Source organism: Oncorhynchus nerka, linkage group LG23 (genome assembly GCF_034236695.1).
Source record: "Oncorhynchus nerka isolate Pitt River linkage group LG23, Oner_Uvic_2.0, whole genome shotgun sequence".
NCBI lineage: Eukaryota > Metazoa > Chordata > Actinopteri > Salmoniformes > Salmonidae > Oncorhynchus > Oncorhynchus nerka.
Window position 1 is genome coordinate 29,079,334 of NC_088418.1, and position 24,498 is coordinate 29,103,831.

General features: G+C 44.0%; 1 protein-coding gene across 2 annotated transcripts; it reads left to right on the forward strand.

Moving 5' to 3' along the window:
- The first annotated feature begins 11,250 nt into the window (after positions 1 to 11,250).
- zdhhc6 (zinc finger DHHC-type palmitoyltransferase 6) lies at positions 11,251 to 24,161 on the forward strand. Of its 2 annotated transcripts, none has more exons than XM_029629640.2 (11): positions 11,251 to 11,349; positions 12,244 to 12,799; positions 13,616 to 13,707; positions 14,551 to 14,710; positions 15,069 to 15,227; positions 15,847 to 15,900; positions 16,531 to 16,698; positions 19,222 to 19,263; positions 21,837 to 21,985; positions 22,605 to 22,651; positions 22,964 to 24,161. In XM_029629640.2, the coding sequence occupies exons 2-11, from the start codon at positions 12,533 to 12,535 to the stop codon at positions 23,080 to 23,082; spliced, it is 1,257 nt and encodes a 418-aa protein (XP_029485500.1). In that variant the 5' UTR covers positions 11,251 to 11,349; positions 12,244 to 12,532; the 3' UTR covers positions 23,083 to 24,161. The 2 variants fall into 2 exon arrangements, with proteins under 2 accessions (XP_029485500.1, XP_029485501.1); XM_029629641.2 differs by having other exon boundaries at positions 21,840 to 21,985.
- Positions 24,162 to 24,498: the final 337 nt, after the last annotated feature.

A 24,498-nucleotide genomic window follows, 5' to 3' on the forward strand; every position in this document is an offset into this window, starting at 1 on the left:
GTTCATGATACCTTTAATAAACTGAACACTGAATACAAACGAACAAAAGAATAAAGGAAAACCGAAACAGTCCCGTATGGTGAAAACACTGAAACGGAAAATAATCACCCACAACTCAAAATGGGAAAACAGGCTACCTAAGTATGGCTCTCAATCAGAGACAACAATAGACAGCTGCCTCTGATTGAGAACCATACCAGGCCAAACACATAGAAAAAGAAAACCTAGACTTACAACATAGAATACCCACCCACATCACACTCTGACCAAACTAAAAATAGAAACATACTAAGCAATCTACGGTCAGGGCGTGACAGTACCCCCCCAAAGGTGCGGACTCCGACCGCAAAACCTAAACCCATAGGGCAGGGTCTGGGTGGGCATCTGTCCGCGGACTGGGGACCCTTGCAGCGGGCCCCGAATAGACGGGAGACTCCGGCAGCGCCGGACTAGCGGGAGACTCCGGCTATGCTGGAGTGAAGGGCGGCTCCGGGAGCCCCTGACTGACGGGCGGCTACGGCAGCCCCTGACTGACGGGCGTCTCCGACAGCCCCTGACTGACGGGCGGCTACGGCAGCTCCTAACTGACGGGTAGCTCCGGCAGCTCCTGACTGACGGGCGTCTCCGACAGCCCCTGACTGACGGGCGTCTCCGACAGCCCCTGACTGACGGGCGTCTCCGACAGCCCCTGACTGACGGGCAGCTCCGGCAGCTCCTGACTGACGGGCGTCTCCGACAGCCCCTGACTGACGGGCGTCTCCGACAGCCCCTGACTGACGGGCGGCTCCGACAGCCCCTGACTGACGGGCGGCTACGGCAGCTCCTAACTGACGGGTGGCTCCGGCAGCTCCTGACTGACGGGCGGCTCCGGCAGCTCCTGACTGACGGGCGGCTCCGGCAGCTCCTGACAGGAGGGAGGCTCTGGAAGCGCTGGACAGGCGGGAGCACCTGGAGGGAGGAGTCGGAGAGACAGCCTGGTGCGTGGGGCTGCCACAGGAGGCCTGGTGCGTGGAGGAGGCACCGGATGGACCGGACCGTGAAGGCGCACTGGAGGTCTCGAGCACCGAGCCTGCACAACCTGTCCTGGCAGGATACCCCCTGTAGCCTGGCAAGTGCGGCGGGGTGGAACAGACCGCACTGGGCTGTGCTGGCGAACCGGGGACACCGTGCGTAGGGCTGGTGCCATATAACCCGGGCCGAGGAGACGCACTGGAGACCAGATGCGCAGGGGCGGCTTCATTCCTCTTGGCTCGATGCCCACTCTAGCCCGGCCAATACCAGGAGCTGCGATGTAGCGCACCGGGCTATGCGTGCGCACTGGGGACACCGTGCGCCTCACCGCATAATACGGTGCCTGCCCGGTCAACCCCTCACCCCGGTAAGCACGGGAGTTGGCTCAGGTCTCCTATCTGACTTAGCCACACTCCTCGTGTGCCACCCCCAAGACATTTTTGGGGCTTCCTCTCGGGCTTCCTTGCCAGCCGTGTTAACTCCTCATAGTGTCTCCGCTCAGCCTTAGCTGCCTCCAATTCCTCCTGCGGACGGCGATACTCCCCCGCTTGTGCCCAGGGTCCCTTGCGTCCAATATCTCCTCCCATGTCCATTTCTCCAGATATCGCTGCCTCTCGATACCACGCTGCTTGGTCCTTGGTTAGTGGGTGATTCTGTAACGATTTTCGTTGGTGGAAGAAGGAGTAGACCAAAGCGCAGCGTGGTACGTGTTCATGATGCCTTTAATAAACTGAACACGTATACAAACTGAATTTGAATACAAACGAACAAAAGAATAAAGGAAAAACGAAACAGTCCCGTATGGTGAAAACACTGAAACGGAAAATAATCACCCACAACTCAAAATGGGAAAACAGGCTACCTAAGCATGGCTCTCAATCAGAGACAACGATAGACAGCTGCCTCTGATTGAGAACCATACCAGGCCAAACACATAGAAAAAGAAACCTAGACCTACAACATAGAATACCCACCCACATCACACCCTGACCAAACTAAAAAATAGAAACATACGTACAAAGCAATCTACGGTCAGGGCGTGACAATCTTCCATAACTTATTGTCACTACCTGTCCTTCATCATGTGGCAGGATGTGATGTAGTGTGCTGCCAACCTACCACTGTCTATGCCCTCTACAAGTAGGATTGGTAGCTTTTCTTAATCAGCAAGGTTTTTGAAACGTTTTATTATCATTTCAAATTTGTGGAAGTAAGATTCTTAAATTGTTGTGTATTTTGTGCCTTTTATTGGGAAGTGCAGCTCTGTCTCTGTTTCTTCGTGGCGCAGTGATCACACAGCTTTTCTACTTTTGGCAGCCAGCTTTTTCTGTGTCTGCCCTTTTCTATGGCTATAGGGGCTGTGTTCACTGAGTCTGTCCTTTCTCAAATGTTTTTACAACGTTTTGTCATGATGTACTGTCAATTTAAGGACAGATAGCGCTGCATTTTGCTTTGTGTGTGTGTTTTTTTTTACCCAATAGGTGATATGGTTTTGTTTTGATTGGGTTGTCATTTGTTTTATTCTAATTGATTGGATGTTCTGGTCCTGAGGCTTCAGTGTGTTAGTAGAACAGGTTTGTGAACTCAGGCCCAGGACCAGCTGGAATAGGGGACTCTTTGCTCAGCTCTTGGCATTACAGGGCTTGGTAATATAATAGGGGGTCACTGTATTTCAGTGTTTCAAGTTTTAATGTCACATGTACAGTGAATTGCATTTCTGCCAGCTCTAACCTCAACAATGCAGTAATCAATAACAATGTAATACTAAAAATAGCAAAGTAGAACGAAAACATACAATATATAAAAACAAATAAGAGCACGATAAAGTAAGCATACTATATACAGCAGAGGAAGCTGGTGGGAGGCGCTATGGGAGGACAGGCTCATTGTAATGGCAGAAATATATTAAATGGAACGGAGTCAAACTAGTTGTTTCCATGTGTTTGATGTGTTGGTACCATTCCATAGATTTCATTCCAGCCATTACAATGAGCCTGTCCTAAAAATAGTAACCTATTTTTAATATGCAGGGATACTGGATAGATAGAGGTAGATATGTATAGGGGTAAAGTGACTAGGCATCAGGATATATGATAAACAGAGTAGCAGCAGCCTATATGCTGATTGTATGTGTGGGTGTGCGTGTGTGTAGAGTCAGTATAAATGTACTGTACAGTGTATGCATATTATGTGTGTGTGTGTGTGTGTGTGTGTGAGAGAAAATTAGTGAGTGTTTGTATGTGTGTTGGAGTGTCAGTGTGCATAAAGACAATAAGAAAAAAGTCTGTGTAGTCATTTTGTTTGCTATTTAATTAGCAGTCTTATTGCATGGGGATAGAGGTGGTTTAGGAGCCGGTTGGTGTCAGACTTTATGTACCGGTACCGATTGTCGTGCGGAAGCAAAGAGAATAGTCTATGGTTTGGGTGGTTGGTGTCTTTTTTTTTGTGGTTATGTCATTGGGTGAAATCTTGTGCTGGACATAAAGTGCAATTGATTTAATGACACATTTAATTGCTTTTAGTCAAACTTTAATAGGTATTTCAATTTGATATATATTTTTTTAATGGCATGTAATTCCCAGTGTGCTTTATCTCTCAGTTCATTCACTGCCTCATCTAGGGGTCCAGTTGTGCTTATTTTTAAACATAAGTCATTGTAATGTGTACAGTACTCGATGGGGCGGTTTCGCGGACACAGATTAAGCCTACTCCTAGACTAAATTGCACTTTAAAACTGGACTAACTGAAATGGTAAGCAGAATAATCGACAAAGTCTGCAATGCTATATGTGAATTGAAAGACAATTACTTCAAGTTATTTGATGCTACTGCCCAAGCCAACTACAATGTAGATTTCTATGAATATGGGAACTTCCCTGGAGTCATTGGCTGAATAGATGGATGTCATATTCCCATCAAGTATCCCTTTACAACAGATGCTGAGAAGTACAGGAATCGTAAAAACTGGTTCTCAATGAATGTACAAAGGGTGTGCACTCCCAATTTCCAGTTCTCCAACATTGTTGCACGTTGGTAAAGTGCAACTCATGACTCAAGGATTTTCCAAAACTCTATGCTCAGCTTGAAGGAGGACAACATCGTGGAATCATACTTGGTGACAGTGGGTATGCACAGGCCAACTTCTTGTTCACCCTTTATCTTCCTGCAATAGGACCTGAGCAACAACGGTACAACCAAGCTCATTTCCACGCCAGAGGTGTAGTGGAGTGCATGTTTATTGTATGGGAGAGTCGTTTCCAGTGTCTCAGAAACACATTTCAACCAAGAAGATTGTCATAATTGCAACAGCAATGCGTCACAATTACCTCAAACAGCATGGCTGCCCAGATCTTCGCGTTGAAAATGAGGATGACCCATATGTTCCTATGGTTGAGGCAGACAATGATAGAAATGGACTAGCCTCGCAGAGATGTTTTTGCTATGCAGCACTTCTCACAACAAAGAAAGCTCAAGTGATTGACGCAAACAATAGCCATGGATTCTTAACAAAGAGGTTTGATTGAAGCAAACAGCCATGGGTTGGTAATCAAAGAGGTTTCATTCACACATGGAAATATCGTGACCCCGAACTGGTGCTGGTGTGAGAAGAACATTGGTACTGCTGCCGCTTCATGTTTCCCTCCGCCTTCATAGCCGACTCAACAGGAAGGATTTACATCCATACTCTTCTTATAAATACATTAGTTTGTGCTCATGAAATTCCATTGCCAGTTTCTCATGCATGCTCAGCCTCCGTCTTTATCCTCCGGCCTGGGTTAGCGCACAACGTTCCCTCCTGGCTGCTGCAGATGTAGCAAGTGGACCTTCATCCTGTCTTGTCCCCTCCAAGCTATGGTGATCATTTGCCTTTCGAACATTATTACATTGCTTCGTTAGAGAACATTACATACATTTGTATAATGGGAGTGCACGAGATGACTGACAACATTGCATATTCCCTGCAATCTGGGGATGGCACGTGTTGACAGAAGGTGTCCTACCAAATGAGGATTGGAACAGTCCCCAATCTGGTGGTTCATTTCTTTACTATCAAATGAGGAGAGACAAACTTATCACACAAGTCAGAACTTTACTTAAACTAAATCTTTATTAGTGAGAGCTTAGCAATAGCGATGGCTGGTCGACGAATCACCCTCAGGTGCCCCGAGACAAAAGGTATTTTATAGCTAAGATACACCCCTTTCAACCTACATGACGAACAACAGATATATAGAATGGGTCACAAGGTTAAGATCTGTATGAAAGAGACCTATAATTCACAGCAGACAGTATTTGCTGTAAAAACAGTCATCTTTGTGTACAGACCAGGGTCTGACCCTGGGGTCATCTCTCCCCGGTACCATATAGAACAGAAACATTAACTGGAATGCGGTCTCTTTTGGTTTTATCACCCACAAGACAATGTAAATCCTCAGTAGGACACACACACAATAGTTATACGAATACTCTATTCTGTTGCATAAAACAACCATTTGATGCAATAAAAGTATTAGAACATAATCTTGAAATTATCCACCATAACTGTCAAAATGGTCATCGGGGATACCATCCAGGGGTTGCTGGCTATCAATGATCCCGGTCAACAAGTCCCCCAGCTCATCTGTCTCTGGCCTTACTGGGGTCTGCCACCAGTCTTGTTCAGCAGTCTTCTGGCTTGGGGGTAGAAGCTGTTAGGGAGCCTTTTGGTCCTGAACTTGGCACTCCGGTATTGCTTGCCCTGTGGTAGCAGAGAGAGCAGTATCACTTGGGTGACTGGAGTCTTTGACAATTTTTTGTGCTTTCCTCTGACACGCCTAGTATATAGGTCCTGGATGGCAGGAAGCTTGGCCCCAATTGATGTACTGGGCCGTATGCACTACCCTGTAGCGCCTTACGGTCAGATGCCGAGCAGTTAACATATGCAACCGGACAGGATGCTCTCTATGGTGCAGCTGTAAAACTTTTTGAGGATGTGGGGACCAATGCCAATTTTTTTTTGTCTCCTGAGGGGAAAAGGTGTTGTCGTGCCCTCTTCACAACTGTCTTGGTGTGTTTGGACCATGATAGTTTGTTGGTGATGTGGACACCAAGGTACATGAAACTCTGGACCCACTCCACTACAGCCCGTCAATGTGAATGGTGGGCTAGTCGGCCCGTATTTCCCTGTAGTCAACGATCAGCTCCTTTGACTTGCTCACATTGAGGGAGAGGTTGTTGTCCTGGAACCACACTGCTAGGTCTCTGACCGTCTCCCTTTAGGCTGTCTCATTGTTGTCAGTGATCAGGCCTACCACTGTTGTGTCATCATCAAACTTAATGATGGTGTTGGAGTCATGTTTGGCCACGCAGTCATGGATGAAAAGGGAGTACAGGAAGGGACTGAGCACACAACCCTGATAGGCCCCAGTGTTGAGGATCAGCTTTGCAGATGCGTTGTTGCCTACCCTTACTACCTGAGGCGGCCCGTCAGGAAGTCCAGGATCCAATTGCAGAGGGAGGTGTTTAGTCCCAGGGTCCTTAGCTTAGTGATGAGCTTTGTGGGCACTATGGTGTTGAACGCTGAGCTGTAGTCAATGAACAGCATTCTCACACAGATGTTCTGTTTGTCCAGGTGGGAAAGGGCAGTGTGGAGTGCGTTTGAGATTGCGTCATCTGTGGATCTGTTGGGGCGGTATGCGAATTGGAATGGGTCTAGGGTATCCGGGATGATGCTGTTGATGTGAGCCATGACCAGCCTTTCAAAGCACTTCATGGTTACCGACGTGAGTGCTACGGGGCTGTAATCAATTTACAGAAATATTCATTATAAATGTTGAATGAAAATACAAGTGTTATGCATGGAATTAAAGATATACTTCTCCTTAATGCAACCGCTGTGTCAGATTTTTAAAAAGCTTTACGGAAAAAGCAAACCATACAATAATCTGAGTACGGCGCTCAGACAAAAAATACATATATCCGCCATGTTGGAGTCAACAGAAGTCAGAAATAACATTATAAATATTCACTTACCTTTGATGATCTTCATCAGAATGCACTCCCAGGAATCCCAGTTCCACAATAAATGTTTGATTTGTTCAATAATGTCCATCATTTATGTCCAAATAGCTACTTTTGTTAGCGCGTTTGGTAAACAAATCAAAACTCACGAAGCACGTTCACTAGTTGCAGACGAAATGTGAAATGCGCGTGACCAGCGCGTGACTGCTGGCAGACCTCTGACTCATTCCCCTCTCATTCAGCCCCCCTTCATAGTAGAAGCCTCAAACAAGTTTCTAAAGACGGTTGACATCAGGTGGAAGCCTTAGGAAGTGCATGATGACCAATGTCCCACTGTAACTGAGTTGGAAATCGACCAACCTCAGATTTCCCACTTCCTGGTTGGATTTTTTTCCCAGGTTTTTGCCTGCTATATGAGTTCTGTTATACTCACAGACATCATTCAAACAGTTTTAGAAACTTCAGAGTGTTTTCTATCCAAATATACTAATGATATGCATATCTTACCTTCTGGGCCTGAGTAGCAGGCAGTTTACTCTGGGCACCTTATTCATCCAAGCTACTCAATACTGCCCCCAGCCATAAGAAGTTAAAGGTCTTGCTCACATCGGCTACCGAGTGAGTTTTCACACAGTCGTCCGGAACAGCTGGTGCTCTCAGGCAAGATTCTGTGTTGCTTGCCTCGAACCGAGCATAAAAGGCATTTATCTTGTCTGGTAGGCTCGTGTCACTGGGCAGCTCGTGGCTGGGTTTCCCTTTCTAGTCCATAATAGTTTTCAAGCCCTGCCACATCCGACGAGCGTCAGAGCTGGTGTAGTAGGATTCAATCTTAATACTGTATTCACGCTTTGCCTGTTTGATGGTTCGTCTGAGGGCGTAGCAGGATTTTTTATAAATGTCCGAATTGGTGTCCCGCTCCTTGAAAGCGGCAGCTTTAGCATTTAGCTCGATGCGGATGTTGCCGGTAATCCATGGCTTCTGGTTGGGTTATGTACGTACGGTCACTGTGGGGACGACGTCGTTGATGCACTTATTGATGAAGCCGATGACTGAGGTGATATATTCCTCAATGCCATTGGATGAATCCCGGAACATATTCCAGTCTGTGCTAGCAAAACAGTCCTGTAGTGTAGCATCTGCGTCATCTGACCACGTCCGTATTGAGAGAGTCACTGGTACTGCTTGTAAGCATGAATCAGGAGGATATAATTATGGTCAGATTTGCCAAATGGAGGGCGAGGGAGAGCTTTGGATGCATCTCTGTTCGTGGAGTAAAGGTCATCAATTTTTTCCCCTCTGGTTGCACATGGAAAATCCCGACAGCTCTATATTATCTGTGTCGTCGTTCAGCCACGACACGGTAAAACATAAGATATTACAGTTTTTAATAACCCGTTGGTAGGATAATCTTGATCGTAAATCATCCATTTTGTTTTCCAATGATTTCACGTTGACCAATAGAACAGATGGCAGTGGGGGTTTACTCACTCGCCTACAAATTCTCAGAAGGCAGCCCGACCTCCACCCCCTTTTTCTCTGTAATTTCTTCACACAAATGACGGGGATTTGGGCCTGTTCCTGAGAAAGCAGTACAGTATATCCTTCATGTTGGACTTGTTAAAGAAAAAAAATCTTTGTCCAGTTTGAAGTGAGTAATATTTTTTCTGATGTCCAGAAGTTATTTTCGGTCATAAGAGACGGTAGCAGCACCATTATGTACAAAATAAGTAAAAAGGAAGTTACAAACAATGCGAAAAAACGAACAAACTAGAACAGTTGGTTAGAAGCACATAAAACGACAACCATCCCCTCTGGCGCCATTCTGTCACGGGGCTCGTCTGCTACAAATGGTAGTCCAGGCATTATTTTTCTTGTTTTCTGTTGATGACTCATGCTGTTTTTCTCAATAATTGGGTGTTTTTATACAATTCGCTTTCATATGCTTTTTTTCAAATTCACAGAAATGATTTGAATGTTTTCCTTTACCTCTGTCAATTTTTGGTTTAGGTGACTTGCTCCAATTCCACAAAATGCTTATGTTTAAGTGTCCCATCCCTGGTTTTTGAAGCATCCTCAGGTCAGCACCTAGTGCACATCGTTATCTATTTAGGATTCACAAAGATTAACTTTACCTTAGTCTGGGGCTACCTAGTCTAGACCTAATTCATCTGAAGTTAAGCAACATTTTAGAATGCCATTTAAAAAAAAATCTGGATTAATTTAAGTATAATTAGCCTAGTCCTGATTTTAAATTCAACTCAGTACACAAAACCACTCCTATATGTTTGGTACCAGTTGAGAACTTTGGTCTAATTCCCTGAGATATGGATCTTCTCTGGAAATCAGTATTTTGGTGTTTTTGTTTACTACCAGGGCCCAGGTCAGGCAGTACTGCTCTAGGTCCAGGCTCTGCTCTAGGCCATGTGCTGTGGGTGACAGCAGGCACAGGTCATCTGCGAAGAGAAGGCATTTAACCTCTGAATTATTCAGATTAATACCAGTGGCTCAGGATTTTTCTAGAAAAGTGGCCAATTAGTTTATGTAAATGTTGTAGAGCACAGGGCTGACTGAGATTGCAAACCTGGCGATGGACCCGCTCCTGGTTAAAGAATTCTGTTATTTTCTTGCCCATTTTGATGCTGCACCTATTGATTTAATTATGTAATATGTCTTACCCCCTTCACCACTTTCAATAACCTCTCTCTTTCTGGGGGATTTGGTTGGAGCTAGTTTTACAATCTTCTCTACAACGTCCTCTCACTGTCAACTGTTTTTATTTTCAGAAAACTTAAATGTGTAAATATAAATATTTGTATGAACATGACAAGATTCAACAACTGAGACATAAACTGAACAAGTTCCTCAGACGTGTGACAAACAGAAATTGAATAATGTGTCCATTAACAAAATCAAAATCAAAAGTAACAGTCAGTATCTGGTGTCGCCACCAGCTGCATTAAGTACTGCAGTGCATCTCCTCCTCATGGACTGCACCAGATGTGCCAGTTCTTGTTGTAAGATGTTACCCCACTCTTCCACCAAGGCACCTGCAAGTTCCCGGACATTTCTGGGGGGAATGGCCCTAGCCCTCACCCTCCAATCCAACAGTTCCCAGACGTGCTCAATGGGATTGAGATTGCCTGCAATGACAACAAGCTCAGTCCGATGATGCTGTGACACACCGGCCCAGACCATGACGGACCCTCCACCCCCAAATCGATCCCGCTCCAGAGTACCGGACTTGGTGTAACGCTCATTCCTTCGGCGATAAATGCGAATCTGACCATCACCCCTGGTGAGACAAAACCGCGACTCGTCAGTGAAGAGCACTTTTTGCCAGTCCTGTCTGGTCCAACGACGGTTGGTTTGTGCCCATAGGCGATGTTGTTGCCTGTGATGTCTGGTGATGACCTGCCTTACAACAGGCCTACAAGCCCTCAGTCCAGCCTCTCTCAGCCTATTGCGGACAGTCTGAGCACTGATGGAGGGATTGTGCGTTCCTGGTGTAACTCGGGCAGTTGTTGTTGCCATCCTGTACCTGTCCCGCAGTTGTGATGTTCGGATGTACCGATCCTGTTCAGGTGTTGTTACACGTGGTCTGCCACTGCGAGGACGATCAGCTGTTCGTTCTGTCTCCCTGTAGCGCTGTCTTAGGCGTCTCACAGTACGGACATTACAATTTATTGCCATGTCCACATCTGCAGACTTCATGTCTCCTTGCAGCATGCCTAAGGAAAGTTCACTCAGATGAGTAGGGACCCAGGGTATCTTTCTTTTTGTGTTTTTCAGAGTCAGTAGAAAGGCCTCATTAGTGTCCTAAGTTTTCATAACTGTGACCTTAATTGCCTACCGTTTGTAAGCTGTTAGTGTCTTAACGATCGTTCCACAGGTGCATCTTCATTAACTGTTTATGGTTCATTGAACAAGCATGGGAAACAGTGTTTAAACACGTTACAATGAAGATCTGTGAAGTTTTTTTTATTTTTACAAATTATCTTTGAAAGACAAGGTCCTGAAAAAGGGACGTTTCTTTTTTTTCTGAGTTTAGTTCTCATAAGGTTCTCCAACTGTCCAACTAATGAATCGTTTTCGTCACAATTTGATGTACACTGTGACATGGTTTTATTGTATTATTTCAAATTATTGGTATTTCATTCACTTATTATTTTTGTTGTGTCAAAAGTAATCATTTGTATTAATTTCACTACTTTCTGTTCAAAAAGTAAGTGCTTCCGAAAATACGTTTATTTTGAAATGCATGGAAAAAACCGTTGACGCCAGGTCCCACGGTAATCTCGCGATAGACTTGGAACACGGCTTAAATCAAGGAAATAGCGAGGTGGGTAGTTTACTTCATTCATGAACGTTGACATGTTGTCTGTAGTTATTAATATCACGATTATCTATTAAATAATATGTTGATGGTCTTTGAAAATTGCCTGCAATTTACATGTCATGTAAATCGCGCACAATTTGAAACATCGGGGATGGGCTAACGTTAATGCTTGGCTAGCTAGCTAGCTCGCACTGGGAAACAAAACAGTCAGGACAGGCAACGACATCGTTACTAACGTTAGCTAGCGTAGATACTAGCTAGCTAGTCAGGTTCGCTAGCTAGCTTTGCCTGAATTTGCTTTGAGAACCCAGTTATTTTCACCTGTCCGTGTGGTTCTTGTTTGTCGAACTGACAGTCTGTTGTTGTCTTTTCCTGGACACTGACTGCTGGCATATTCAACATATTTATGTTGATTTATGAGCAGGGAGGCACTTTAACGATGTTAGCGGAATGTCTGCCCAAATTAGTCAGATAGCTAGCTAATTACCATGAGCTAGCTAATCAGGGCCATCGTCTCGGTCTGCTCATTTTAAGTTTACTAGCTAGCTACCTATATGTCAGTAAAGTAATGACAAAAGCAAAAGGCTCAGGCCATGTTCAGTGTGAGCTTTTAGCAGGTCACAGGTGCTTTGGTTAAATTGAGCAAAACCATAGGGTGCCTTATTGTAAAATAAGTTGGCATAACTATAACGTTGTCACACATAACTTCCCCCTTGTTGACAATAAGTAGCTTTGTAGTTGGTTATTATATTTGGGAGACCTTAAAACAACTTTGCTAGCTAGTGTTGTTATGCCAAACAACTGTTTTAAACTAAAGTATACAGTGTCAATCTTTCAAACAGTCAATTCCCTATCAGTGTCACTCACAATGTGGTCATATTTATGTCCTTCTCTCAGATGGAGAACTTGCATCTCTCACAGGGATAGTGCAGTCTCCCGTGCTGTCAAAGGATGCCGCTCATCGCCAGGAACACAAAGAACTCTGGGACACGGACTGCCTCTGTAACTTGCAACCCAGCCGGTTGCTGGGTGTTCAGAAGACGAGAGAAAAGATGCCCGTTGTCTTCATTGTCTGTGCCAGATAGTAAAGAGAAGCAGTGCGTCTAACCTCTGTGTTCGACGAACTCCCCAACCACAACGCCTTTAAAACCTAAACACAACACACACAAAAACAACCAAAAAAACTATGAACTTTCTTACAGCCCTCGTGACGTTCGAGAACCTCCATGAGGTCCGGAGGTTGTGTCACTGGGGCCCAGTGATAGCCCTGACAGTCATCGCCGTGTGCTCCTCCATGGCCATATTAGACTCCATTATCTGGTACTGGCCATTGGACACCACGGGAGGGAGCTTCAACTTCATCATGCTCATCAACTGGTCCGTGCTCATTCTCTACAACTACTTCAACGCTATGTTCGTGGGCCCTGGTTACATCCCCCTTGGCTGGAAACCAGTAAGGAGCTAAGCTGAGAAATACATCTTTATTAATAACCCATTATACAGAGACAAGGGAAACGGATCATTTTGCTGCTACACAACAATGTGTTGATGAACAGAGTGGTCACTTAGCCTTATACCCTGGTCCTCCTGGAGAGCCAATTGGGTGCAGCCAGGCGTTTGTTCCAGCCCAGCACTAGGCCTTGATTGGTTCAATCCGGAGTGTTGGTGTTGGGTTAGAACAAAAGCCTGCTCATCCTGTGGGACCAAGGTAGGGATGGGCACGGTTAATTGAATATTCGAATGGACATTAGTGTTATATTATTTGAGTGAGTGTTCATTTTTGGAGAGAACATTTTAACAATGAAAAGCTTTGTCTAAATTAAATAATTCTTGTGGCCATTTTTAATTTTTTAATTTAATAAAATGACAAACCTTTGAATGTAGTTTTTATAACGGTGCGTTGAGCTACTGCTGAGCATTTATCCCTCCAGGCTGCCTTGACATCGGTATGATATATCCCCCACTTCAAATAGCATTACAGGCACTCACCTAATGGACTTTCCATTATACCCGACAAAGACAACCTTTTTGTAACAGAAACACTTCTATCATGGTGAAAATCGAACTTATTTTTCTCTGTTGCTTTTAGCTAAACCACCGGAGGAAAGCAGCATATCCCGTTTACCTCTGTCATGTGTATTTGCGTCATTCTGATTGGTCTAGAGCCAATAGCATTTAAAAAAGAACTACAATTTGTCTATCCGGATATCCGATAGAGTAGAAATTGAATGCATCAGGCCCTTGATGTGTGTTTTCTCCTCTTAAACAGGAGAAGGAAGAAGACACCAAGTACCTTCAGTTCTGCAGAATGTGCCAAGGCTACAAGGCCCCGAGATCCCACCATTGCCGCAAGTGCAACAGGTAGACTTGGCAACCCTGACTCTGTCTTGTCACTGCTACAAATGTGCTCTAGTTGTGCTTCTTTATAGCGTATGCTTACTTTTTTTTTTTTCAGGCAAGTCTCCCCATTGACGTAAATTAATGATTTACTTGAACATTTTATTTGCCCACACTTAGCTCACCTATAATTCGGTCCCAAAATGATTGAATAGCACATGTTGGGCTTTAAAGCAAAAGGGTTTATTCACTTGGACGCAAACCGGACAAAACAGGGAGGGACTAACTGGATCTTGGCCAGTAAGTTGCAAAACATTTTGCTACTGTTTGCTACGGTGTGCACTAATGAATAAACACCAGTATAGTTTAAGCCAATTTACTGAAATGTATGCACCCATCCATTAGTTCTTTATCTCTTAGTAGAGGTCTAAGCCTGAGCTCTACTAACTCACTTCATTATGGGGTGTGCTCAGCTGGGTGAAACAAAGGAGATTGCAGTTAGAGATTAACCACATAGAATGGGCGCTGATTTTTACTACTCATACTTTCTACTAATGCTACGATTCATAATAAGGAAATTGCTCTGTAACATCACATTTCTTCCTGCCAGTGCCATCAGCATGTCAATCATTCAAGCCTGTGTTTCACAATGCTGATATTCCTCCCCTTCCACTTTTTCCTCCGCCTTTCTCCTCTTCCTTCTCGCCTCCACCCCTTTTTTAAGATCCACAATGAAAATAAGTCTGACTTTATTGTTTTTAATCCTCAATTAATTTTTATGTGTGTGTTGTTGTATTCACATGGCTGAGACAAGTTCATATGCTTTTTAAAATTGATAAATCATTTCATTCATTTATTCATCCTCAGGTGTGTGATGAAGATGGATCACCACTGCCCGTGGATCAACAACTGCTGCGGCCACCAGAACCACGCCTACTTCACCAGTTTCCTGCTGTTGGCGCCTCTCGGCTGCTCGCACGCCGCTTTCATCTTCGTCATGACCATGTACACACAGCTCTACGAGAGGGTGAGGAGTCAGTGGCACACTTGCATTTGACCTCTTATCAATTCATCATTGTAGGCTGGTTTCCCAGACCCATAACCTCACCTTATTGCCGACTCATACCATACTGTTTCGTTTGGAGATATTACAGTACTTTTTATGCTTCCAGCAACTATGGTGGATATGTAACCAGGCCAGCACAGGACAATTTGGCTCAGTTTGACTTGACTCAGTAGTGTGAAAAGGGTACCAGATTAAGCCTACTCCTGGACTGAAAAGCATGCTCAATGGAGATTCTAGATTGATAGTGTATTTTCGTCTAGTAGTCTTTGGGTCCTAGAAAAGCTCAATATAAATGCATTCTTATTCATTGTTATTATAGATATCCTTTGGCTGGAGTACCGTGAAGATCGACATGAGCGCCGTCAGACGGTTTCAACCCATCATGCCGTTCAGCGTACCCGCCTTCGCTGCCACTCTCTTTGCCTTAGGGCTGGCACTGGGCACCACCATAGCCGTTGGCATGTTGTTCTTCATACAGGTAACATGCTCATTGGGGCTAATAGAATACTGATGGTAATAGTGTGCCCATTGTCCATATTCAGCTATTTTCCAGGTGCAGGGTAGACCCATATGAATGTCTAGTGGATTCACCTCTAGTAGATGACACTGTATACTTGAGTGTGTATTTAATTAAAGACAATCTCCGGAACTTTGGCGACTACTATGTATTTTTGAAACTTTACTGTCTTACCTCAATTAGCCACGAAATCCCTAGTTTGAACTGTTTTTCTGGAAGCTATGCTGTGCCATTTTCCCTACATATGCCCCCACGTGGGCCAGCCCCCTAGAAATGTAAGTTCTATCCAATGAGCTTCAGCCCCTCGCCATTGGAGTGACAGCTAGCAAGATGCACACACAGCAGATATAGGGAGAGAGAGAGCGATGACATGGTGCACATGTGAAGTAGTAGCAATTTATGGGGATCACTTTTGGCTCGTGAGCGCTACTTTCAGAGCTGCTGGCTAAAAACGATACAAAAATGTCTTTAAGAGATGATGGTAGTACTTTTTGATAGGTGTTACACAGTAGTAACTGTGAGTTGCCCATGTTTCCCTCAAATAATTCCCACCAAACCTTTATTCTTCTCTCCACCCAAGATGAAAGTCATCCTTCGAAACAAGACCTCCGTTGAGGCCTGGATCGAGGAAAAGGTGAGTGTTTGTCATGGAATAAGCAGTTTGATTAGGTTTTGTACAACCACTATACAACCTTACCTTGTTTGAAAATTACAACCTCATTACTCCTCGTCTCCTTTTTTTTTCTGGACAAGTTTTTTTTCACCTGCTAGGCCATAACCTTCATGATCCCTGGTGCGAGTGTGTTTGTCAACAGCCGTGCCACTGTTGTCCAAAAGGCAGGATAATCCAGTAGATCTCAGCTAATCTAATAGACTAGACATCAGTGTTATTCTAGTGGCCTCTTCGCCTGTCAATGGCTTAGTACAGAAGAACTTAGCTAATGTGACACTAGGATTTTAAGATGGTAGGTAAACCCTAAGACAAACATTGGAGCCAGAAAGAACCATGTGAACTCTTTCACTCTCTTTCTGTGTGTGTGTGTGTCTCATTATCAATTACTTTATTTATCTTACTCTTTTGCTCTCCCTCACTCTTTTTCACTCTGTCTCACTCCCTTTCTCTTATCTCTTTCTCTCTTACCTTTTTAAATGTATTTTTGTCTCACTCTGTCATGCTCACTCACTCACTAAATGTTTCTCTCTCATGCTTTCTCTCGTTCCTGGCTCGTTTCTCTTTTTCCCATTCCGTCCCCTCCATCCTCAGGCCAAAGACAGAATTCAGTACTACCAAACGGGGGAAGAGTTTATCTTCCCCTACGACCTGGGCCGGCGCTGGGAGAACTTCAAACAGGTGTTCACCTGGTCAGGGAGCCCAGAGGGCGACGGCATTCAATGGCCCATCCACGCCAAGTGTCACCAGCACACCTTAACCGTAAGCGATAATGATGTTGATGTAATGTTGTCAATTAGCATTAGCAGACATTTTTATCCAATTTTGACTTATATTCAGTTATGCTATTATAAGCATTTTTAAAGAGAACACTAGGTTTGTATTGTCATGTTGTTATGGTGATGTAAAATGGAATCCAATGTGACTGACAGACAGATGTGTGTGTAAATATACAGTGCAAGTCAAAAGTTTGGACACACCAACTCATTCAAGGGTTTTTCTTTATTTTGACTGTTGTCTACATTGTAGAATAATAGTGAAGACATCAAAACTATGAAATAACACATTTTTTTATTTTATTTTTTATTTCACCTTTATTTAACCAGGTAGGCTAGTTGAGAACAAGTTCTCATTTGCAACTGCGACCTGGCCAAGATAAAGCATAGCAGTGTGAACAGACAACACAGAGTTACACATGGAGTAAACAATTAACAAGTCAATAACACAGTAGAAAAAAAGGGGGAGTCTATATACAATGTGTGCAAAAGGCATGAGGAGGTAGGCGAATAATTACAATATTGCAGATTAACACTGGAGTGATAAATGATCAGATGATCATGTACAGGTAGAGATATTGGTGTGCAAAAGAGCAGAAAAGTAAATAAATAAAAACTGTGGGGATGAGGTAGGTGAAAATGGGTGGGCTGTTTACCAATAGATTATGTACAGCTGCAGCGATCGGTTAGCTGCTCAGATAGCAGATGTTTGAAGTTGGTGAGGGAGATAAAAGTCTCCAACTTCAGCGATTTTTTTGGCATTGAAGCTCGTTTGGAGGTTAGATAGCACAGTGTCCAATGACGGGCCGAAAGTATATAGAATGGTGTCGTCTGCGTAGAGGTGGATCAGGGAATCGCCCGCAGCAAGAGCAACATCATTGATATATACAGAGAAAAGAGTCGGCCCGAGAATTGAACCCTGTGGCACCCCCATAGAGACTGCCAGAGGACCGGACAGCATGCCCTCCGATTTGACACACTGAACTCTGTCTGCAAAGTAATTGGTGAACCAGGCAAGGCAGTCATCCGAAAAACCGAGGCTACTGAGTCTGCCGATAAGAATATGGTGATTGACAGAGTCGAAAGCCTTGGCAAGGTCGATGAAGACGGCTGCACAGTACTGTCTTTTATCGATGGCGGTTATGATGTCGTTTAGTACCTTGAGTGTGGCTGAGGTGCACCCGTGACCAGCTCGGAAACCAGATTGCATAGCGGAGAAGGTACGGTGGGATTCGAGATGGTCAGTGACCTGTTTGTTGACTTGGCTTTCGAAGACCTTAGATAGGCAGGGCAGAATGGATATAGGTCTGTAACAGTTTGGGTCCAGGGTGTCTCCCCCTTTGAAGAGGGGGATGACTGCGGCAGCTTTCCAATCCTTGGGGATCTCAGACGATATGAAAGAGAGGTTGAACAGGCTGGTAATAGGGGTTGCGACAATGGCGGCGGATAGTTTCAGAAATAGAGGGTCCAGATTGTCAAGCCCAGCTGGGTCCAGGTTTTGCAGCTCTTTCAGAACATCTGCTATCTGGATTTGGGTAAAGGAGAACCTGGAGAGGCTTGGGCGAGGAGCTGCGGGGGGGCCGGAGCTATTGGCCGAGGTAGGAGTAGCCAGGCGGAAGGCATGGCCAGCCGTTGAGAAATGCTTGTTGAAGTTTTCGATAATCATGGATTTGTCGGTGGTGACCGTGTTCCCTAGCCTCAGTGCAGTGGGCAGCTGGGAGGAGGTGCTCTTGTTCTCCATGGACTTCACAGTGTCCCAGAACTTTTTGGAGTTGGAGCTACAGGATGCAAACTTCTGCCTGAAGAAGCTGGCCTTAGCTTTCCTGACTGACTGCGTGTATTGGTTCCTGACTTCCCTGAACAGTTGCATATCGCAGGGACTGTTCGATGCTATTGCAGTCCGCCACAGGATGTTTTTGTGCTGGTCGAGGGCAGTCAGGTCTGGAGTGAACCAAGGGCTGTATCTGTTCTTAGTTCTGCATTTTTTGAACGGAGCATGCTTATCTAAAATGGTGAGGAAGTTACTCTTAAAGAATGACCAGGCATCCTCAACTGTAGTAACCAAAAAAGTGTTAAACAAATCAAAATATATTTTATATTTGAGACTCGTCATAGTAGCCACCCTTTGCCTTGATGACAGCTTTGCACACTGACTTGTTGGAAAGGTGGCATCCTATGACGTTGCCACGTTGAAAGTCACCGAGCTCTTCAGTAAGGTCATTCTACTGCCAATGTTTGTCTATGGAGATTGCATGGCGGTGTGCTCGATTTTATACACCTATCCGCAATGGGTGTGGCTGAAATAAATATAGATAGATAGATATAATACATTTTGTTGTTGTAAGTATGTGTGTGGTCCATCTGGTAATGAAATCCACCATTCTGGTATTGCTAGCGCCATGCTCCAACCCAACTGAACCATCAGAACATGGGTTGTCACACTTAACAGACTTGAGATGTTTGGCATTTTCAATGATAAACCTTTATCTTGTGTTTGTTTGCTTTCTAGATTGAGCAACTGAAACAAAAAGCTGACAAGCGGGTGAGAAGTGTAAGTAGCTGACCTGTTCCTGTTCAGACAGCAATGGGTAGCATTGGTTCAAAGACACCTCGTATGCATTGATGGATGGTGAAATATTTGCAACCTCATCTACTTAGGTGAATGTTTGTTTGCAGTGTCTTTAGTATTCCAGACAATATGTTATTCTATTTTCCCATTCATTCGGAAAACGTGTATAAACAGTGCATTCGGAAAGTATTCAGACCCCTTCCCCTTTTCCACATTTTGTTACGTTACAGCCTTATTCTAAAATGGATTCAATTAATGTTTTTCCTCATCAATCTAAACACGTTACCCCATAATGACAAAGTGAAAACAGGTTTTTAGAACATTTTTCAAATGTATAAAACAATCTTTAAAAAACGTATTTACATAACTATTCAGACCCTTTGATATGAGACTCAAAATTGAGCTCAGGTGCATCCTGTTTCCATTGATCATCCCTGAGATGTTTCTACAACTTGATTGGAGTTTACCTGTGGGAAATTCAATTGATTGGACATAATTTGGAAAGGCACACACCCGTCTATATAAGGTCCCACAGTTGACAGTGCATGTCAGATCAAAAACCAAGCCATGAGGTCGACGGAATTGTCTGTAGAGCTCTGAGACAGGATTGTGTCAAGGCACAGATCTGGGGAAGGGTATCAAAACATGTCTACAGCATTTGGAACCATCAAGACTCTTCCTAGAGCTAGCCACCCGGCCAAACTGAGCAATCGGAGGAGAAGGCCCTTGTTCAGGGAGGTGACCAAGAACTCGATGGTCACTCTTACAGAGCTTCAGAGTTCCTCTGTGGAGATGAGAGAAATGTTCAGAAGGACAACCATCTCTGCAGCACTCCACCAATCAGGCCTTAATGGTGGAGTGGCCAGACGGAAGCCACTCCTCAGTTAAAGGCACATGACAAACGTTTCGGGTAGCCTTCCACAAGCTTCCCACAATAAATTGGGTGAATTTTGGCCCATTCCTCCTGACCGAGCTGGTGTAACAGAGTCAGGTTTGTTGGCCTCCTTGCTCGCACATGCTTTTTCAGTTCTGCCCACAAATATTCTATAGGATTGAGGTCAGGGCTTTGTGATGGCCACTCCAATACCTTGACTTTGTTGTCCTTAAGCCATTTTGCCACAGATTTGGATGTATGCTTGGACTCATTGTCCATTTGGAAGACCCATTTGCGACCAAGCTTTAACTTCCTGACTGATGTCTTGAGATGTTGCTTCAATATATCCACATAATTTTCCATCCTCATGATGCCATCTATTCTGTGAAGTGCACCAGTCCCTCCTGCAGCAAAGCACCCCCCACAACATGATACTGCCACCAACGTGCTTCACGGTTGGGATGGTGTTTTTCGACTTGCAAGCCTCCCCATTTTCTTCCAAACATAATGATGGTCATTATGGCCAAACAGTTCTATTTATCAGACCAGAGGAGATTTCTCCAAAAGGTTCGATCTTTGTCCCTATGTACAGTTACAAACCGTAGTCTGGCTTTTTTATGGGGCTTTTGGAGCAGTGGCTTCTTCCTTGCTGAGTGGCCTTTCAGGTTATGTCGATATAGGACTCGTTTTACTGTGGATATAGATACTTTTGTGCCTGTTTCCTCCAGCATCTTCACAAGGTCCTTTTGCTGTTGTTTGGAATTGATTTGCACTTTTCACACCATGACGGCTGTGTGGTACCATGGTGTTTATGCTGGCATACTATTATTTGTACAGATAAACGTGGTACCAGGCATTTTGGAAATTGCTCCCAAGGATGAATCAGACTTGTGAAGGTCTATAATTTTTTTCTGAGGTCTTGGCTGATTTCTTTTGATTTTCCTATGATGTTAAGCAAAGAGGCACTGAGTTTGAAGGTAGGCCTTGAAATACATCCACAGGTACACCTCCAATTGACTCAAATTATATCTATTAGCCTATCAGAAGCTTCTAAAGCCATGACATCATTGTCTGGAATTTTCCACGCTGTTTAAAGGCACAGTCAACTTAGTGTATGTAAATTTCTGACCCACTGGAATTGTGATACAGTGAAATAATCTGTCTGTAAACAATTGTTGGAAAAATTACTTGTGTCATGCACAAAGTAGATGTCCTAACCGACTTGCCAAAACTATAGTTTGTTAACAAGACATTTGTGGAGTGGTTGAAACACTTAGGTTGAAGTCATTAAAACTAGTTTATGTAAACTTCCAACTTCAGCTGTAAATGTAATATTTCTGTAGATTAAAAAATATATATATATATAAATGTCTAAAAACCTGTTTTTGCTTTGTCATTATGTGGTATTGTGTGTGGATTGATGAGTATTTTTTTTCCCCCCAATTCATTTTAGAATAAGGCAGTAACGTAACAAAATGTGGACAAAAAGGGAAGGGGTCTGAATAATTTCCGAATGCACTGTACCTTCCAAACGCCGACTACATTGGCATCCCTTTCTGAAGCCACGTCTACATCATATTTCTTTACAAATATGTCACTATAATCCACTTTTAAATGTTGACGTTGGGATGTTATGGTCATGATGGTATAATGACCATATTATATCCTGTGGCTCGGCCAGCAGATTCAGTATCGGGTAGTGGAGGACTACAACGGAGCCTGCTGCCCACTGAGCAAGGGCCTCAACACCTTCTTCAGGACTCCCTGCACCGAGGAGCCCCGCATCGGCCTCCACAAGGGGGAGACCATCCTTGCCACCCGGGGGACCAAGTGAGTTTCTTTTGAGAACTATTCTGCTAGCATTTGGGTGTGGGGGGGATCAGTCTGCAGACTGTTGGGAGGCAAACCGTCTGCAGACTTTGGGGGGGTCTGCAAGTTTATTGCTGGAAACAATCTGCAGTTTGTTTGTGGGGAATGTATTTTCAGGCTTTGGGGGTTCCAATCTGCAGATTTTGAGGCGAACCACTAAAGTGAACTCCATGACCTCCATGGTGATACACACGTCTCTTCTGATTGGGGAAAACTAGTCTGATAGTTACCGTAGTCATGGTATTACTCATTGCCATAGCGATAGTACCATTTGGAAAAGTCCTGAGTGCCTCAATAGAGAAGAGAAATGGCAATATTTTACGCCTTGGGGGTTATTAGCCTGTCTCTATAATTTAGTTATTTTTGAAGTTGGTTCTTACAGGCTCCATTTGCTGCCAGGTATTATGTTCGGGCTATTCCGAGCTTCTTTTTTTCAGCTGAGTGCTTTCCCACATGCCTGCCAGGTTGTCAGTTGATAAATGACTGTACCTGAATGGCCGGAGAATGTCAGAGAACTAATTGATTTCTCAAAATTTTCAGAGAATTTCAGAACCATGAATTATTTTCTGTGCTTCTTCAGATGGTGGATGTATGGGGACAAAGTGCTGGATGACGAGCAGACTAAAGGTATGGCTCCGAACATGGAAGAATACCAGGTTTACTCCAAGCTTTCTCACCTGTGCACATTATTCAGCCATTTTGCAGAAGAGAATGGAAACTTCCAAACAGAGCTGTTACATAATCAAGATTTACTTTCACACACTTTTTTAATGTGTGTGGTTCTGTATTTGCCCTTTTCTGCTTTCATCTTCCAGAGAGAGAAAAAATATAGCAAAGATGCAAGTGAATGACGTGAATCTGGCCCTCCCAACACTGCAGAATGACAATAATTACTGTTACTGTATATTTCTAACGTGATCTCTTTGGTTCTTCCTTCAGCTGGAGCTCGCCTGCGGGGTTGGTTTCCCCGCCGGTGTGTTGAGAAGTGCCATTACGACACAGCAGTGACTAGTGCAATGACCAGTGAGACCAGCAGTGAGGAGAAGAAAGTGAAATAAGTTTATGACATGAAGATTTGCCACAGGGCAGGTAGTGGTATGACGCCCAATTCCTGGAGGTCTGCATTGTCTCTTGTCTTTCTCCTTGGTAATACATAATACCATATGCCACTAAACAGATTATTTTTAATTCAAGCGAAGTACAGTGAGTGATGTGTATGTGATCCCTGTGGAAAGTGAACCCGCTACCTCGGTGCCACCAGCGCCATGCCCTTACCAACTGAGCCACCGAGGTCTTTGTGTGTCTTTCAATGGGTGAATCATAATTGTATTTTTGCGCTCTGGGCTTTGAATACTGTTGAGACTCTCCCCCAGTCGCTCACCAACTAAGGAGTTCACAATCCCGGGGAGTGTTTTGATAGTCAATTACTTGGCAAAGTGACTTTCACCCTTCGTCTGTACTGATCTGGAATCGTAGGATCAATGAGAGCAATATGGTAAATGCTTACGGACTTTTTTCATTCACCTGTCAAAATCACATCAGTGCAGATAAGGAGAGGAAGCCACTTTAGCCTATTGAAATACATCCCTGCTTTCCCAGGTCAAAATCAGATACTAGTTACAAGGAAATATTTTCATTTTAGCAGACACTATAATCCAGAGCGATTTACAGGATCAGTTAGGGTCAAGTGCATTGCTTAAAGGCACTGACAGTTTTCACCTAGTCAGCTCGGCGATTCAAACCAGCGACCTTTGGGTGACTGGCCCAACACTCTGAACCGCCAGGCTACCTGCATACGCCCCTGGCCTCCAGGAGTTTAGTTTGATACCGCTGCCATAGAAAGAGACAACTATAGTCTTAAACAATAGGGATTTCATTTGTTTAGGAGTTGGGCCTTTTACTTGAATCCGCTGTTTTATAATTTTTCCTGATGTCCTTTGCCGATTATACAATTATGCAAATTCCTCTGCCCAGCTTTAACCCAGGGCTTCGTCATGCACTTTCTTCTCTGTATTCTTTGTACAGCCAAAAGAAAATGCTAACTTTTGTTTTAATTTTTTGAATTGTTCTTATTATTTTTGTAAAACACTGTCACCCTCAAAGTGAATAAAAAAATGAAACATGTCCTTCCCTATAACAGCAGAGTGTCAGTTATCTTTGTATTTCACACTCCATCATGAATGACCTTTGACTTTATTGTGTGAAACTGTTATTTTTAGGTATATTTACTGCTGTGTCGTGTGTGTGTGTGTGTGTGTGTGTGTGATGCAAACCTTCAGGGCCCCTAATAATAAAGTGTCTCAGCACAGGTCTAGTATCAGGACCCCTCTGTCCATATAATCTTATACATTATAGTTTGAAAGACAGATCCTAGATCAAGATGTACTTTATTGTCCATTAATTTACAGATAATCGAAATGCGTCTTTAGGCTCACAACCTAACCTTTTAGGACACACGTATACCCGAAGGGGCT

Coding starts and splice junctions, on each gene's coding strand:
- zdhhc6 (XM_029629640.2), top strand. CDS start 12,533: ATGAACTTTCTTACAGCCCTCGTGACGTTCGAGAACCTCCATGAGGTC. Junction 15,228..15,846: donor GCATGTTGTTCTTCATACAG/GTAACATGCTCA, acceptor TCTCCACCCAAG/ATGAAAGTCATCCTTCGAAA. Junction 16,699..19,221: donor GTCACCAGCACACCTTAACC/GTAAGCGATAAT, acceptor TTTGCTTTCTAG/ATTGAGCAACTGAAACAAAA.